We start from the raw sequence: 18576 nt of genomic DNA on the forward strand, positions 1-18576 counted from the left end.
AAATGCCTGTTGAGGGATCCTTGGGTGGCTCAGCAGTTGAGCACCTGCCTTTGGCCCAGGGCGTGATCCTGGAGACCCGAGATCAAGTCCCACGTCCGGCTCTCTGCATGGAGCCTGCTTCTCCCTCTGCCTGTGTCTCTGCAACCCCCCCACCCCCCGTGTCTGTCATGAATAAATAAAAATAAAATCTTTAAAAAAATAAAAAATAAAATGTCTGTTGATCTCAAAACTGGAAGACTGGATTGATTCACTGTTCAGTTTTTGTTTTAATGACACCAGAATTCAGATCTTCTCTGATCTTAAAGTCATTGAACTTTATTTATTTATCTTTTTTAGAGAGAGAGAAAGTTATTTATTAGAGAGCAGGGAGAGGGGCAGAGGAAGAGACTCTCAAGCAGACTCAGAGTGCCCTACATGAGGCTCTGTCTCATAGCCTGAGATCACAACAGTCAAAATCAAGAGCTGATGCTCAACCAGCTGAACCACCCAGATGCCCCTAATTTCAGTTATTAAAAGATGAGCCTAAAGGATTTTAGGAAGAGTGGTAGATGAGCAGTGGGGAGATTTGAGGCAGGCCCTTTAACCCTGTGTATCGTTCTCTCCACATGCAGAACAAGAGAGTTGGACTAGAAATGGCTTTTTTTTTTTTTTAAGATTTTATTTATTCATCAGAGACAGAGAGAGGGGGGCAGAGACACAGGCAGAGGGAGAAGCAGGCTCCATGCAGGGAACCCGACGTGGGATTCAATCCTGGAACTCTAGGATCACGCTCTGAGCTGAAAGACGCTCAACTGCTGAGCTACCCAGGCATCCCTAGAAATGGTTTTGTCCACTCTGACACTATTCTGCAGTGTTAAACTGGATAGATATATTGTTTTTAGTATTTGTGGCGAACTGTTTGTATATTTTTATTTTGTTTTTATAATCCTATATTACAATTTTGTCTTATACTCTAGAGCTGTTCAAGCTCTGAGGATTTTTTTTTTTTTTTTTTTTTTTGAGAAAAACTAAAATAGATCTGAGGAGATTTTTTTAGGTCTTTTCTGTCTTGAGTGGCTCAGTCAGTTAAGTGTATGATTCTTGATTTCAGCTCACGTCATCCTCAGGGTCATGAGATTGAGTCCTGCGTCAGGCTCCATGCTCAATGGGAGTCTACTTGAGATTCTCTCTCCCTCTCCCTCTGCCCTTCTCCATGTGCCTGTGCTCTCTCTTAAAAAAACTTTTTTTTCTTAAAAACTCCCCCTTGCCCAACTGTGCATAACTTAACTCTGTCATATATTTTCGCATATATTTGTACTGTGAATATAGTGAGAAAAGATAAGTTAATAATTTTGTTTTACTTCTTTGAGTTAATTATGAGCAGTAATTTTCCCTTTCTTTTTAAAGGTGATATGGAAAGTCCCGTGTTTGCACTTCCCCTGCTCTTAAAAATGGAACCCCTCATTGAAAAGCTCTTCATGTATTCTTTCTCATGGAATTTTGATTGTTCACAATGTGGACACAAGTATCAAAATAGGTTAGTCTTTCTCTCTTTTTTAAAATGGACATATTTTATTAAAAATTGTTCCGAGTAATAAAATTTGAATAAAACTTGCTTCCATTCATAGCACTGCTCTCACCATGGTTCCTTCTGCGCTCCGTAAAATTCCTTCTGTATCTTGAAGTCTCCTCACCATTAAGATTAAAAGGAAAAATTTGATCCCCAGAAACTACAGTTTACTTGCTTCTTTAAACTGGAAGAATAAAAAACCATGGTTTGCCTAGATTACTAATTAGTAAGAGTTTTTTCTTAAGTTTTGCAGTGGAAGGGGGTACAAATGGGAAGACTAGTACATTCCTCTCACAGCTCCCCCTCTAGATTCCCTGCTGAGTTAGAATACTTCTTAGAATTCTTTGAAATGATAGGTTTTGTTTATTTCTCTGTTAGCAACTAGGGTTTTTGTTTGGTTACATTTTTATCATGGTAGAAACTGATTTTAGGCTTCCAGAATCTGTTAATAGTCCTGAGAGGTTACTTTGGCTCTCCTAGTCCTCCATGAGACCAGCCACCAGCAGAATCCTCTTGCATGTGAGCTGTCTCAGCCTACTTTCTCCTTCTCTCATGCCTTCTCTCATCCTCTCATGAGGATTTAGAGGGATCATGATTGACACACAGTCATTAATGTTCTGAGATTGGGACTTGGGAAGAACCGTGTGAGAAGAAAGCGGCAGTGGATTTCTTTTGTTTCCATACACTGACCATATAATAAGAGGAGAGTATGTTTTGGAAGAGGAGTCAGAGAAAGTTTTCATTGCACAGAGAAAGTTGCTGGCTGGCAGTTAAAAAGATTACCAAACTGATTCTGTTGGTCATTTATTCAAATTACTATAATAGAGATAATTCTTTCAGTCCTTTCCTCTTTTCTTACCTACTAGCAAATTAGAAAATTTAGAGCCTCTTAAAATTATTAAATAAAAATGTAAGTGGAAACTATTGCTTAGATATTATCTAAATTGAGATTATTTTTGGTATGCAGGTAACAGAACCAGAAAACTTTTTACCACTTAGCTCAAAATGACTAGAAGAGAGTAAGAATAAGCATTTCACTCATACCTAGGACTTAAATAATTTTTTATGAGTATAAGAACGAGTATTTCCTGGTCTTGTGTCACTGATTCATATCAGATCACTGATCTTTTCCTTATCTGATAAATGTGGAAAGACAAATGTGAACCTTGAAAGGCCCGAAGTGACACACTACTAAGTGACAAAATTCAGGCTTAGGTTTCCTGGCCTCAGACTTTCCTGCTGACTGTGGTATATTCCTTAATCACCACCTGGATTTTAAATAATATAAACAAATTTGATGATTAAAAGTAGCTTAATTATACAGCTTTTTCAAAATCCACATCTGAGTTGTTTGACATCTTTTCATTGAGTATATTTTGTGTGCCAGGAACTCAATAGAAAAATAATCTGTATCCTGGCCAAAGTTAGTGAGATAACAGATAAACACAAAATTGAAGGTCAGTGACTTAGTAATTATTTTTGATCTTTTGGATGCAAAATGTTAAGTGCATTTTGGAGGTGTATAAAAAAAACTCTGAGGGCTCAAGGGAAGGAAACCACTGGCCAATTGGGTTTGCTGCTGTTTGTTAATTCTTCTGTTCTAAAAACAGTTAAAGAGGAAAAGCTAAAATGAAGTGGCATTTCATTAAATACGTCTTAGTATATCATAGTTTAAATCTGTTTCCACTAAATCTGTTGGGAGAATATCCAGCAAACTCATGGTTTTATGCTGCTGTTTTTAGGCCCAGTTTAAGATTTTACTTTATTTACAAAGTATATTTTGGAGGCAGTTAAAAACGTGTTTGGAGTCAGACTCCCTATATTCAAATCTCAGGTCTATCATTTGTCATCAAATGATATACGCTCTGTATTTCACTTTGCTTGTCTGTAAAATGGAGAGAATAGTACCTGCCACTTAGGGTTGTTTGGGAGATGAGTGCTTAGCACAGCACAGTACCCTGCTTTGAACATAGTAAGTGCTCAAAAATGTTCGCTGTCATGTGGTGCAATTAACATTTATTTGCTGAGACAAATTCCTGTTTATAGATCAAAAAATAGGAGCCTTTACTCAGTCATCATCTCTGAGAACAAAGAATTTGGTATAATAAATAAGTCATTCCATTTTAGTGATGACATTATGCCCCTTTGCTTTTAAAATGTTAGCTTCCCTGAGAACTGGTATATTTGTAGCAGTCTGTGCTTATGTCACTTATGATTGATCAGTGTTTGTTATTATATAGAAAAAAAGCTAGTGTCTCTTTGGTAATTAATTGCTCTTTTAAAGGTATTTTTATTAAAGGGAATCCAGTTGAGATGTAGTGTACATCTTTAAATACCATTTTTCTAGGTGCCTGTTGCTGTCAAGTATTTAGGCTAAAGTGCAATTTTAAAACTTCTGTAACCAGTGAAACAATTACAACTGGTATTCTAATTTTTTAAAGATTAAGAAAATTAAGTTGTATGTATTCCTGATTATATATTTGTAAATGCCTTTTTGGTTGTCAAATGGATAGCCAGATTGTGAATCTTAAAAGGAAGGAATGAGCTCTTAATAATTTTGGAAACAGTGGCTCTCAACTAGGGACTGTTTTGTATTTCAGGAGACATTTGGTAGTGTTTGGAGCTAATGCCATTAACCGCCACAATTGGAGGCGGTTAATGGCATCTACTAGATAGAGGCCAGGGATGATGCTAAACATCCTCTGCACAGGACCAGTGCCTCACAGCAAGGAATTACCCAGTGTAAAATGTCATTGGTATTGCTCTTGAGAAACCCTGCTTTGAACATTTTTCTTTATCTTACAGCTGAAAAAATAGAGATAATTATTGTGAAGAGTCTTCACAGAGAGCTTTACTATGATTTGGAAGGAACATTGGCATGTGAATTTATTATATTTATTTTATCATGAACCAAGATTTAGGCATTGATTTAAATTAATGTAAATGAATTTAAATGAATTTAAGTTATGTCTCGTTTTTTTGGCAGATGTATGAAGAATCTGGTCACTTTTACAAATGTCATCCCTGAGTGGCACCCACTTAATGCTGCCCATTTTGGTCCATGTAACAATTGCAGCAATAAGTCACAGATAAGAAAAATGATATTGGAAAAGTGAGTTAAAATTGCCTTACTCTTTTTAGAACAAAAATGAAGGTGGATTTAGTGTGTAGAATTGAAAGTAATGACTAACCTACTTTTCAGAAGTTTGAGTTAAATAACATAGTTATTCTGGTCACTAAGCAAACTGTCCCAGACAAAATACCAATGAAGACCTGTCTTGGGGTGATTGTCTGACCCTGCTCTACTGGTGCCTTTCTTTCCTTTACCTTTTTTCTCCCTTTAAGGATATTAATCTTCCAGTTTTTCTCTCCTCTGCCAAGTGCCTGGAGTCACTAGAATTCTGTAATTCCCTTAATCTAATTTCAAGAACTAAGATGACTCAAAGATGAACCACAGGCTCATCTGTCTGAATTCCTATCTTCTCCCGGAACCCAAGCTAATTCTTCATCTTCTTATAAGCTTTCTGCTGCCTTTGAGCAGATGTGTTTTTATTATATTTTGCCAGCTTTTCTTTTTGTCCTCGGTGGGACCACTGGTTGGAATTACTTGCTCCAAAACTACCACCAGAAGCCCCATATTTTAAACTCAGAGGTCAGTTCCATTATAGGCAGTTTGTCTGTTTCTCTTTGTTAATATACTCACACACACTTAGACATCCTTTGTAACCTTCATGTTTAGTCACCTCACCTCTTACTCTGCAGTAAAGAAATGTTTGGAGGTATAATTTGGTGTCCCGGAAAACCAGGCACATTAAACTTTTCTTACCTTTTCTGATGCTCTTGGAGGATGTGACAGGAAATCCTTCAGTCTGTACTAAAAATTTGTTTTCATACAAATAGATTCTTAATCTAACAGTGCCCAGACTCAAGGAAAAAAGAGCAGTGCGGCTCCTACCTCCTCTCCTTTAAGCATGCACTTGACACCTTTAAGGTAGTATTTACTTGGGCAATTCAGAACAGTGTGCTCATTCCACCTTTATACAGTCTTATTCCACCTTTATATAGTCTTCTTTTATAGTAGTGGAGGACTGGGGCCTTACACCCAATACCTGGGCCCCATGTCTATCCTCTCCCTGTCCTCCTTCCTATAGGATTACATTTTTTGTTAAATCAGTACTGTTAATTATTATAAATATACATATATTCTATCTCTATCCAAGCAGTATACATGGTTATGTTTCATTTCTTTTGTAACTTTTAATTTTTCCTGGAATTACTAATTTCTTTGTGTTTTCATTTGCATTGTTTATGTATGCATTGTGAATTTTTTCCAAATTCTTCACATACCCATCGATAAATTTTCCAAACAATTAAGTGTTTCACAGTTTTTGAATCCTCTTCCCCACCCACCCACCTCTTTTTTTCTAGAAACCATTCTTCTGCCACTTTTTATGCTGCTGCTTCAGTGTTCAAGGTTATACTGATTCTTCTCCAGGCCTAGTGCATGGGAGTGCTCTTTACGCACTCATTCTGTCACAATCCCAGTTTTTATATCCGGGCCTTAACCCCACATTCTTCATTTGTCACCTATCAGTATTGAGTCTTTCAAGGGATCTGTGGGGTATACATATGCTCTTTTCATCATTGTGCCCACTCCATAGCACTCATGTCATCACTTCATCCAGTCTGCTAAGTGACCGCTTTCCTGCTTGCTTTTTGCCTTCAGAATACTTGTTTTCTTGTTTGCTTATGTCTCCTTTTCCTTCTTTTGGTTTATTACCCTCCTTTTTTTGGTCATTCACTATCATTTGATAGCATTTGAGTGGAAAAGAAAAAGAGAACCTTTAACCTGAGGTCCATAGTCTTTCGTGGCTGTCTGGGGTTTCAAACTTTTAGATTGAAGTGTTACAGGAGCCTTTTTTTGTTTAAGCCTTGTCCTTGATGAAAAGGTAGTAAAAGGGCAACAAGATGTGGGTATCTGCCATCCTATACTGGACCGTTCGGTTGTTTGGAGCTTCCTGGTGTATGTGATTTCATCTAACAGCTATATCTGCTCTTTCTCAAGCCCTAGCATTGAAGATAAAATTATACTACTATTTTGTTTGATCTGTTAATTGATCGCATTGCAACATAAAATTTTTCATTATACAGATATGTTGCTTTATTTAACATTAAAGATTCATGCTCTGATCTGGCAATGTATCTGTTAGGTATAAGTGTTTCGATGTGAAATGTGTTTAGAGTTCTAATTTATAAGCAGAATTTATAGTTTGGACTTTTACTATATTCAAAAGTAATTGAGCTAGTATGTAAAATTCATTTAAATATAAATGACAAGGTCTTTATAAAGTCCTCTGTAGTTTTTTACTTTGAAATTCATATTCTTGATTTGTTGACATCTAATAGAATTTAGAAACAAATTTAATATCGTTTTTAAGGATAACTTAAAAGTAATTAGGTCCATCATGATATTATGCATAATTTAACCTTATAGCATTCTAAAAGTTAATAGTATTATAAGTTCCCTGAACACTTTGTCTCAGGTAATCTGCACTTCTAATATGTTCCCATTAGAAAGAGTCCATTGATAAATCAGGTGAATGAGATCTAACAAGTTCACATCTTCTACTTTAAGTAAATCATTTAGAAATTATATTCAGAGTATGGTGTTGTGGAGCACCAGCTTAGAACCTGATTTAATTTTACATCACAAACTCTTAAAATGAACCTCACTACTGTCATGACCACCTCTAGGAGTCTGGTCTTACACTATGCTGGATTGTCATTTGAAAAGCTTATTTATGTAAACTTCGTTTTTAACAGTGATTTTTATTTATTTATTTTTTTAACGACTGTAAAGGGTAGGAAGAGAAGTTAGATGTTTCTTTTCTGTGTTTATAGACCGTATTAAAATGTCATGAAAGTTTGGATGGAGTACTTATACATAAAATAATTAAAATTATGTTTCTTAATTTAAGTATTGTCTTTATTGTGTGGCAAAAAAAATGCTATATTATTTCTGAGATCCTTGAACTTAATTCTAAAGAATACAGTTGTAAACCTTTGTTGAAGAGTTGAATACTTCTGAAGAAGTATTTTGTTTACAATTAATATGAACCAATTCTAATTAATTATGTCTGATTTTACTCATATTTTTCATTTTTCTGTCAGTCTGAAATATGAAATCATTCAGTGATGTAATTAGATCTAAAATTTAAGGAGATTTCAAAATTACATTTGCAGATTTTTTTTTTACCTAAAGCCTATATTTTTATGGTTCAGAAATACATATATTCACATCGTTAAAATTGCATTTTCTAAAATATGAATTACTACATTGCATTAGTTAGGATAAAAATAAAACACTAGTCCTCTTGGCTATTCACACGAGACTGTGGCTGCTCTTTGTGGGACAGGGACTTAGTGTTTCCCTGCTGTCTGTGGGTAGCAGGGCAGTTAGCACAGTTCCTGTGTGCTGCTTTCTCTATTTCCTGTTTTCTCTTTTCCTGAGAGTAGATCCTTATAAGAGGAGTTTAATCTCAAGTTAGGGAGGTGAATACAAATGGATCTTAGCTTGAAATCTCTTGTGACTCTCTTTCCAGTTCTGTTAACCTGTCCCATCCAATTTTTTTATGGTTGAATCAGTACCTAACTTGATCCTCTCAGCTCTGAGCATCATCTTTGACATGACAGGCATTATGGGTAAGCAGCAGCCTGAGAACAATATCTATTCCCAAGGTAGGAGTAAGTTCTACTCTCAGCTGAGTGGCTGGAAATGAGATCAGCTGGAATTATGGGTAGGAGGAACCTGTGACTTTTAAGGGACACTAGATAGAGCCTAGGGGACCCAGAAAAAAAATGAACTAGAGAAGGAGGAGGGGGCATATGCTTTATTTTATTGAATCCAAGATGCCATCGTGTTTATAAGTTGTATTTCTTAAAAATATGCCATTAAGAAAGAAATGTTGCCTATTTAACACTTTCCACGTTTAACTCACACAAAGAAGGCAGGAAATTTATGAGTTTGTATAGTCTAGGAATCAAGAGAATGTTTTAGTAACTGGCCTCAGAAGATATCTTGAAAAGGTATCATATGAGACCAAGAGAACTAAGTATTAGTACTTAATAGAGTCAGGCAGGTGCCTAAGCCTGCATGTCCAGCTGTGAGAACCTATCTCTAGTTTCACTGTGGGTCATTGATTCAAAGGCACGCTCTTTACATGTTAACATATTTGAAATGGGAGTACATCTAAGAATTGATGGCATGATAGAGTTTAGTTGGCAGTTTTCTTCACTAGTGGTACATGTTATAATTGGTGGTATCTTAGATCAATTAAATAGGTATGATAAAGGGTTAGCATTATAGACAGTTTTACAGGACTTTTTATTTATAGGTACTTAAATTTTGAAGACTTGATTATTCCTCTAACAATGATTGACAAGAGATAACTTACTCATTCCTTGTCACTGAATAATCTGCATTTTGGACATTGAAGTTCATTTCAGCTGAATAAACTTGGATAAGCTAAGTAAGTTTGATAGTTGTTTAAATATTAGGAAAAGAGATATTTTCGACATCTTTCTTAAATCCTGAAAGCTTTGTTAAATTTGGTTGAGGGACATCTTTGGGTTATATGTTCTGGTTTGTCATGTTACTGTAATCATAAAGTGTATTTCTGAAATCATGGATGTCTTAAAGTTTCTAGTAAATCAACTAGTATGTTGTATTTTCTTCTCTATATAGGTACAAATTAAAATTCCTAAGTAAAAGTTGCACTTCGATGGACCTGTCTGCTTCCTGAGATAACAGTGAAATAGGCCAAATTATTAGCATGTTGAGGTTTTTAAAATGTTTAATGTCTTAGGTTTGTTACTTTGCTTCACATAGTACCTATTATCTATCTAATAAAAGTAATTCATTTGGGCACTAGATGTCCAAGAAAAGTCTAAAAGGTCTGGATTTTTCCCTGCGATTTTATAGAGTAGTTATGTTACAAAGAGATCTTCTTTAAGCCAAAGCAGCATTGCAGCTTACAGAGCAATTTTTGTTTAATGGTCTGTGTTAGAACCTTATTGCATGATGGCTTCCAACTGTCACTGATACCATTCTGAGAAGGGTTTACTGTTACATACTTTGTAGAGTGAGTTCTCCATTTCTAATTAAGGCACACATCTGGAGGTTCTCAAGAAAAATTAGTGCAGTTAGCCTTGGGAGTATTATGTGTGACTTCCTTGCTTCAGATCATCTTTTGTATAACAGGCACAGGACATTACATTTGTTTGATTTCATTTGCCTTTCTCTCCCACAGAGTATCTCCTGTATTCATGTTGCACTTTGTGGAAGGCTTGCCACGTAATGACTTGCAGCACTATTCATTTCATTTTGAAGGCTGTCTTTATCAAATAACTTCTGTAATTCAGTACCAAGCAAATCATTTTATAACGTGGATTTTAGATCCTGATGGTAAGTGTTTAAACCTTTTTCTTGGGGCACCTGGGTGGCTCGGTGGTTGAGTGTCTGCCTTTGACTCAGGTCATGATCCTGGGGTCCTGGGATCAAGTCCCACATCAGGTTCCCCGCAGGGAGCGTGCTTCTCCCTCTGCCTATGTCTCTGCCTCTCTCTCTCTCTGTGTGTCTCATGAATAAATAAATAAAATCTTTTTTTTTTTTTAAAAAAAAAACCTCCTTTCTTGTATAATACATGAAATCTAAACTCCAGATTTTTTTTTAAGGCAAACTTTGCCTTGACACTTTTTCCGTCTCACTTCTTGCCCTTGCCTTTTCTTCTGCCCCCCTCGTCTCCTCTGTCACTGATTTAGAAACACTCCTATCTTTGCTTTGTAGATGTATGCATATACATACATGCATATGTATACATGCATATACATATTTCTTTTCTAGACAGAGGAGAAGATCACAGACTAGTGTTGGTTTACAGTTTACTTTTTTCCACTTAGTATGTTTGCTTTTATTTTTTTGCTTTTACTCCATGGGTAATATATGTTCAGTATAGAAAAGTGAATGGTGGCAATTTTGATTTGTTTAGATATGTAACCATGTACTTCTTTTAGAAAGAAAGTATCATACTGAAGGTTTTTAATTGAGAAAGAACAAAAACAAATTTTGCTTAGTTTGCAGTTGTTAGTAATATATGTAAAAATCAACATCCATTGGGTGCCTGGCTGGCTCACTATAGTAGAACATGTGACTTTTGATCTCAGTGCCACATTGGGCATGGAGCCTACTTAAAAAGAAAAAAAAATTTTTTAAAGTGAAGTAAACATCTATATCTAAGACTATTAGACATTACAAACTATGTAGTCTTCTCTCACTAAAATAGAATATCTGAAATCCATAATTTGGTATAGTCACGATAAAGCCTTTATTTAAATAAATTTTTCAATAGAAAGTTAAAAGTACAGCTCATAAGTACAGCTAAGTTTTTCTTTCCACTTATCTAATATGGTTTAATATTGAGTTTATTTTTCTCAAAGTGTTCATTTTGTCTTAAACAAGATCACTAGCCCCATAAAGTGTTATATCAGGCTGTTGGTAAGGGGTCTCTGATATTTTTTTTTCTCTTTTCTATTGTTTAGACACTTTTCATATTTTGTGTTTTCCTCTTAGGGATGTTTTGGGTGAATGACACAATAATGGGTTATAAAGGCACTTTGCAAAGTAAAACTCACTTTAGAAATACTGTCACCTAAAGTTTTACCCTACTTCAGGGATCCCTGGGTGGCGCAGCGGTTTGGCGCCTGCCTTTGGCCCAGGGCGCGATCCTGGAGACCCGGGATCGAATCCCACGTCGGGCTCCCGGTGCATGGAGCCTGCTTCTCCCTCTGCCTGTGTCTCTGCCTCTCTCTCTCTGTGTGTGACTATCATAAATAAAATAAAAATTTAAAAAAAAATTAAAAAAAAAAGTTTTACCCTACTTCAGATTTAGAGGGGAAATAATTCTCAATAATGTAAACAAAACTAAAAAAACTTATTTTAGTTTTTTGCTGCATTCTAGGGAATCTGAGATCCTCTTCAGGTAGGTTAGATGGTTATATGGTTTCCATCCGTGACAACATGTAAAAATCATGATTACGTTTTAAAAATGTCCTGACTCTCCTATGTGTCATTGGATCAATCTCTGGGGATTAAGCCTGAATGTGAATCAAGTAATTCTAATGTGCATGTGTGGTAGAAAACCACTGATGGAAGCAAACAAAAGTCTCAAAGCTTTAATGGGTATAAAATTAAAAATAGTAGGTTCATGTGATATATCCGTAAAATTTAGTGAATGGTTTTCTTGGAGGGATTTTTGTATGTAAAGGAGGGTCCCCTCTTCTCTTATCATCCATCACTTCATTTTCACTTGACAAATGAGAAAATAGAAGCTCAGAAATAATATAAGCAAGCACCTAAAAACCTCTAGTTTTTTTCCTAACCAAAAAAAGGAAAAGAATTGAACTAAATTAACAATTGAAGCAAATATTGGTACTTGAGGTTACAGGCTTCATTTATCTTGAAAATTTGTGTAAAAGGAAAAACAATCAGTTTTCTAATTTTGTTGGGTAAATTGGGTGATAATACTGTGATTTTTTTTTAAAGACCTTATTTATTCATGAGAGACAGAGAGGCAGAGACACAGGCAGAGGGAGAAGCAGGCTCCATGCAGGGAGCCAGATGTGGGACTCGATCCCTCCCTGAGCCAAAGGCAGACACTCAACCGTTAGGCCACCCAGGTGTCCCAGTCCTTAACTTTTATTAGCCAAATAAGACTTTAGCCTTTGGCAGAGAAAAATGGTGACGTAAGGATAAGACCATGTTCTCTAATGTTCTCCTTTGCTGGATATTCAGGGATATAGCTGTTAAAGTGGCCAGAAGAAAGTGAACCTAAGCTGGTGAGTTTTGAATGTCTAACTTTATTTACTGAACTTTCCTCATCCCCTAGGAAGTTGGCTTGAATGTGATGACCTAAAAGGCCTACGTTCTGAAAGACGTGAGAAATTTGAAGTTCTTGGTTCAGAGATACATATTGTTATTTGGGAAAGAAAAACATCCCAAATGACAGATAAAGCATCTGCCTGCCTTCCACTTAAAAAGAGTAATGATGAGCCTGCTTTCAGTGATGAGAAACCAGCCTCTCCAACATCGTGTTCTGTGGGTGATACTGCCCCTGCTGGGCCGTCCTCAAGAACTCTCCCCACTGATGGGGCAGTTGCTCCTAGCAGTCTCTTGCAGGGTGAAGCTGTAGCTTGTGGACATCATTTATTTTCAGGTCCAGAAGATTTGGTTGACAATGATATTTTGTCTTTGACACTTGAAGAAATACAGATTAACTCTGAACATTTCCTAAATGAACATGTTGCAGAAAATGCAGGAGTCTGCAAAACAAATACTTCGCAATCACAAGAGTCACGAGTAGCTTCTTTATTATCAGCTTCATGTGTTGAAAAGCTTACTCAAGACCAAGTCTTGGATTTAAGCTTTCCATCTCAAATAGATGTAAACATGCAGTTGGCACAGATGAATACAAAAGACGTTGTAATTACTAAATCTGTGAATAGTACTCATGCTACTCATCCTCCTATACATGGAATAAAGCCAATAGAAGTTGAGGGTACGGTTGCCCTAGAGGACACTCCATTAAAACAGTTTCTTTCACCCAAAACTGAGAAATTAAAACCAGAACAACCTGTTACAACTCAGGTATCTAATTTGATGAAAAATGAAACTGCAACATTTTCTCAAAGCATGATAATGAAGTCAGTACAGAATCCAACTCTGAAAGAAACTCAGAAGAAACCATTTGTAGGAAGTTGGGTTAAAGGCTTATTAAGCAAGGGTGCTTCTTTTATGCCACCTTGTGTTTCAGCTCATAACAGAAACACTGTAACTGATTTGCAGCCTTCAGTTAAGGGGGCAAGTAATTTTGGTGGCTTTAAAACAAAAGGCGTAAACCAAAAGGCTAACCGGGCTTCTAGGAAAGTTAATAGGTGTGCAAGTAAACCTCCTACAGTTAGTAATCCTCTATCAAGCCGTCCATCATCTGGTAGCATGACTTCTCATGTATGTGCTGCTAATGTTATTGCTGATTCAGATGTTTCGAAGAAATGTGAAAATGCCTCATACGGAGCTCACCGCAGTCAGGATTCTTACATAAAAGAAAATGATATTTCTTCAGCAAACCATGAAGACTCTGTTGAGGGTCAGATTCATAAACTTCGTCTAAAACTTCTTAAAAAACTTAAGGCAAAAAAGAAGAAATTAGCTGCTCTTATGTCTTCCCCCAAAAAAGGAACACTTCCAAGTGAAAAATTAGAACATGTGTCCCATTGTGGGTCTCGAAACAATTGTGAATCAATAGAAGACTTGTTAAAAGAACTACAGTATCAAATTGATACTGCTGACAATAAATCTGGGTGCACCAGATTTCCATACAGTAGTCAGAGTCATGAAGAAATTTTAGCAGAATTATTGTCTCCTGCAACTGTTGTCTCAACAGAGCACTCAGAAAATGGGGAGGCAGACTTTAGATACTTAGAAATGGGAGATGACAACATCCCAGCACCAGTGTCTACTGAATTAAACAATATTCCCCAAAACACACATCTGAGACAGGACCATAATTACTGTAGCCCCACCAAGAAAAATCAGTGTGAAGTTCAGCCAGACTCACTGACAACTAATGTCTGCATTAGGGCATTGAACTTGGAAAATTCCATGAAGACTGATATTTTTGATGAGTTTTTTTCCACTTCAGCATTAAATTCTTTAGCAAATGACACAGACTTACCTCATTTTGATGAATATCTGTTTGAGAGTTGTTGAGTGCATGTTACCTCTTTTTAGTTTAATATTTATTACTGCTCTTGGGAAAGCTTACTGTTATTAAGTAGTGTTTACACACTGGCCTTGTCATGAACAAAATATAAGCTACTGAAGATTTTACCTTTGGTTCTACTCAAAAAGCATGTCATCTGTTTTTTTGGTTTTTTTTTTTTTTGTCATCTGTTTTATAAATTAAAATGATCGAGAATTTGTTTTCCTTGTTTGCTTCATTTTTGTCTTGTGGTAGAATGAGGATTTCAGAATGTTACAAATGAAAAGTAGTATCTAGTTTCTGACAATCTGGTACATAAAATTTCTACGTTTTAATTTTGGTTACACTGGTTCAGGAAAAACACGAGTTTGTACAAACTTAAGTCCTTGTATATGGCATACAGAATGTGTGACTGGTAATGATTCTGTGATCCTATAAGACCCTAAACCTGTTTTCTTGTACCAGTTGAGTACTTTGGAATGTAAACTTACCCCCCATACAACTTTCCTTCTCTACCTATAAAAGATGGCAGGAAACCTTGTTACTAGAATTTTTAAGTAATGTTACATGGTCAGTAAATGATCTCTAACAGGAAAATAACCTATTTTCCTGATTTTCTTTGATATGCGAAAGTTGACATCATAAATATGTTTCTCGCAGCACATGTATTTCTGCAATCAACAGTTCAGGGAGGTAATCAGATGATTATGAGACTTGCTATAAGTTGGGTTCTGTTTTATATGAAACACTAATTCATTTAAACCTCAACATTTCTCTGAGTGAGATACTTTATTGCATTTAACATAAACAGAACAAAGCTTAGTAGATTGTAGAGCTGGGATTGAGTGTGGTTACTACAGAGGTTAGTACGTGTTCCACTGGTCAGTTTTCATTTAAAGTTCGGGTACTTCACATCCTGCTATAGTGATTTGAGTTAGTAGGAGTCGTTACTAAAGTTTTAAGGGTAGCAGTCTTGGAATAGAGTACTCTGTTAGGGACTCCACACTTCATGATTGATTTGTCCAATTTATTCTCAGTTCTCCCTTCCATTCCCTGTTTTCTGATTACAAAAGTACTGCATGTTTATTGTCAGGAGAAACTGGGCAAATAGAAGTATGGAGATTTTGGACCATCCATCTTAACATTTAGTGGTAACTACTTACAAACATTTTCATATTTTTATGCTTACAGACTTTAAAGAAATTATATCGTACCTATTTGTAAGATCTTTTTAATGTTTAATGAGCACTTTTCCATCTTATGGTTTTGACAGCTTTTGGATAGCTACATTATGTATGAATTATTGTTTCACCAGTTTAGATTTTGAGGTGATTTGTACCATTTTGCTATTAATTGTGCCACAGCAGTTACTCTTGTTAACTTTTTGTGCAGACCCAGGTCTTATTTTTTAGGAGTGGAATCACTGGGTCAACGGATATGCATTTTAAAGTCTTAGTGATTGCATGACTGACTTTCCTGAACCTTGACCACCAAGTAGTAGCATTGAGGGTGAAAAAAATCTTAGCTGCTTTTATTTACATTTCCATGATTACTGGTGAAGTAAGTTTTTCTATAACTTTATTGGCCAGTTGAGTTTCTCTGAAGAATTGCTTGTTCATCCTTGTTATTATTTCTAGATTTCTGCTAAATGCCAAGCGGTATTGTAAACTTCAGAGATCAAGCAGTTAAAAAAATATGTATTCCTGCCTAGTAGAGGAACTTGCCTTCTTTCTAAACAAGGAAATAAATATTATAATGTTAAGTGGTCATAGGAGAGATACAGTTGATTCTTACTTGTGGTGGTTCTGTTCTATAAAGTTTCCATGAACATGAAAGATGAACCCATTATTCCTAGGGGAAACAAAAGGTTCCTGTGAGCTTCTGGTCACAACATCATTGTCAGGTGATCAACACATATCTTTGTATTTTGTGTGCTTCTGTTTTAAAGACTATGTAGTATACGTTATTGGTTTATTCCCATTGAATACAAAACCAATACAGGCACTATAAGTCATGCCTGAATGAAACTTATTTAACACATGAATTTCTTCTGTAAGGCATGCCACACCTATCTTGTGTTTAGGAATACCAGACAGCACTTAACAGTTGGGGGCCATTTAAACAGTGAAATCACCAACAAAAGGCAAATAAAAAGCAAAAGATGTGCTAGATATACATTAAAATAACATGTATTTACAGTATGAGAGTGGAGTCAAAAAGGTAGGTAGGGTGTTAAGATTTTAGACCTCAACTGGGGTCACACATGTTGGCGACTGTGGGTATCCATAATGACCACAAAAGCATTGTGTGTTGGTTTTTTGTTTTGTTTTTTGTAAAGATTGTTAGAGAGCAGGGGTGGTGAGGGGCAGAGTGAGTCTCAAGCCGACTCCATGCTTTGCATAAAGCCCAGCATAGGGCCTCATCTCACAACCCTGAGGTCAGGACCTCAGCCAAAACCCAGAGTCAGAAGTCCAACCTACTGTGCCACCCAGGTGCCCCTGTGTTGATTTTTAAGGTTATAAATAAATCTTAGCAAGTAGGCAAAATCAAATACAGAATCAGAGTAATGAGGTTTGACTAGATAACACCAGTACTAAATACTATGGAGGAAAATGGCGAATGAGAGAGTCCTTAGACTGAGTGCACTTGGAAAGTTTCTTGGAGATGGGTGTCATTCAAGCAGGGACTTTAACGAAGTTGGGGAGTTGGCCATGTGACTGTAGGGGGAGGGAATTCCAGGAATAACAAAAGTCCTGAGGAGTGAGGGTCCTTAGCATGATTGAGGACAGGGAAAAGGCCATTATGGTTGAGCAGAGTAAGAAAGGGAAAAAATGAGATTAAGGCTGATGACAGAAGCCAGCTTTTGTATGGTTTTGTGGGCCATAGTGAAGACCTTGTCTATGCATGAGAATAATGGAAGCCATTGAAAGGTTTCAATAAGGGCATAACGAGATCTAGTCTCAGTTCTGAAAGGACCACTGAAGTGTGGACAATGACTACAACCAGTAGGAATAGAAGTAGTAGTCTGTTAACAGCCTCCCCAGAGTTTAGGGTGATAGCTGTGGAGGTGTTTAAAAGCAGCTGGATTACTGTTGCATTTCAAAAGTAGAACCAACAGGATGTGTTGATGGGTTGGATATGGGGCAGAAAGAGGAACCTTAGATTTTGTTGCCTGAGCAGATGGGTCATGCCGTTTACTGAGACAGGACAGACTGGGCAGGAAAAAAAGGAAAACATTCAATTTTGGATATGTAAGTTTACTATTAGACTTGCACATGGAGACATTTTAATAGGAAGATGGATCTGCAACTCTGACTCAGGAGAAGTGGACACTAGAGATTCTCAGGAACTATGAATGCATGAGTCACATTTAATGTCACAATAAAGGATGGGGTCACTTAAGGAGTTAAAATAGCTCTGGGGAACAAGAGGGGCCATGGGAGTAAGACCAGATAAGTTTGGTGTCCAATTAAACATTGGCTTTGGTAGTTGGGAAGTCCTTGGTAACTTGGCGAGGACAGTTCAGTGAAGCTGGGACAAGAAATGTAAGTGGTCCCAAGAGAGAAGGGGTGGTAAGAAAGTGCAGGTAGAGACCTACCATTTTGAAACATTCACCTGGTGCTTGGTGAGGGAATGTGGGATCTAGGTTTTTGTTAATGTTTCTAAGGTGGGGGATGTCATAATATGTGTGTGTGTGGACCCAAAGCTTCCATAGATGTTGTAGATGAGAGGAGGGACAGTTGCAGGAGTAAATTTCCCCAGGGCTGAGCTCCAGGATGTCAGAGGAGGTGTGACCTCCTAGGAACTAGAAGAGTTTATCCATTTTAATACTACGGAAGACAAAGTATATGGATACAGATATTAGGAGATGTGATGATTAGAGATGAGAAAGATCACATTTTTATTTTCTCAGGGACATAGTAGAATTACCAGCTGAGAGTATGAGGGGAGAAGTTGAAAATTGAGGAGGAGAGGTTAGAATTTTTAGTCTTGAGGGCTAATTGAACAGGGACATAGCAGTAGGCTTGCTAGACAGTGTTGAGAACCCACCAGAGGTTTATGACCATAAATTTAACTGAGATGGGCCAAGATGGTTGTTTATTTTTTCTCCAATTAGAGTAGGTGAGAAGTTGGATTCATCCAAGGTTAGAGGTATTGCCAGGCAAATGGGACAGAGGAGAAAAGGAATTAAGATTTTACGAAAGGAAAATA

At 36.8% G+C, this 18576-nt stretch overlaps 1 protein-coding gene across 5 annotated transcripts in view; it reads left to right on the forward strand.

The window, feature by feature from the left end:
- USPL1 (ubiquitin specific peptidase like 1) overlaps positions 1 to 14554 on the forward strand; it is a 33236-nt gene extending 18682 nt beyond the window's left edge. For all 5 annotated transcript variants that reach the window (XM_055317402.1, XM_055317403.1, XM_055317404.1 and 2 more), the window contains 4 exons: positions 1387 to 1516; positions 4536 to 4661; positions 9859 to 10013; positions 12493 to 14554. In XM_055317402.1, coding sequence (XP_055173377.1) covers positions 1387 to 1516; positions 4536 to 4661; positions 9859 to 10013; positions 12493 to 14372 — 2291 coding nt within the window. In that variant the 3' untranslated portion in view covers positions 14373 to 14554. The remainder of the gene's footprint in view (positions 1 to 1386; positions 1517 to 4535; positions 4662 to 9858; positions 10014 to 12492) is intronic.
- The last annotated feature ends 4022 nt before the right edge of the window (positions 14555 to 18576 follow it).

Source organism: Nyctereutes procyonoides, unplaced genomic scaffold, assembly GCF_905146905.1.
Source record: "Nyctereutes procyonoides isolate TBG_1078 unplaced genomic scaffold, NYPRO_anot_genome, whole genome shotgun sequence".
Classification (NCBI taxonomy): domain Eukaryota; kingdom Metazoa; phylum Chordata; class Mammalia; order Carnivora; family Canidae; genus Nyctereutes; species Nyctereutes procyonoides.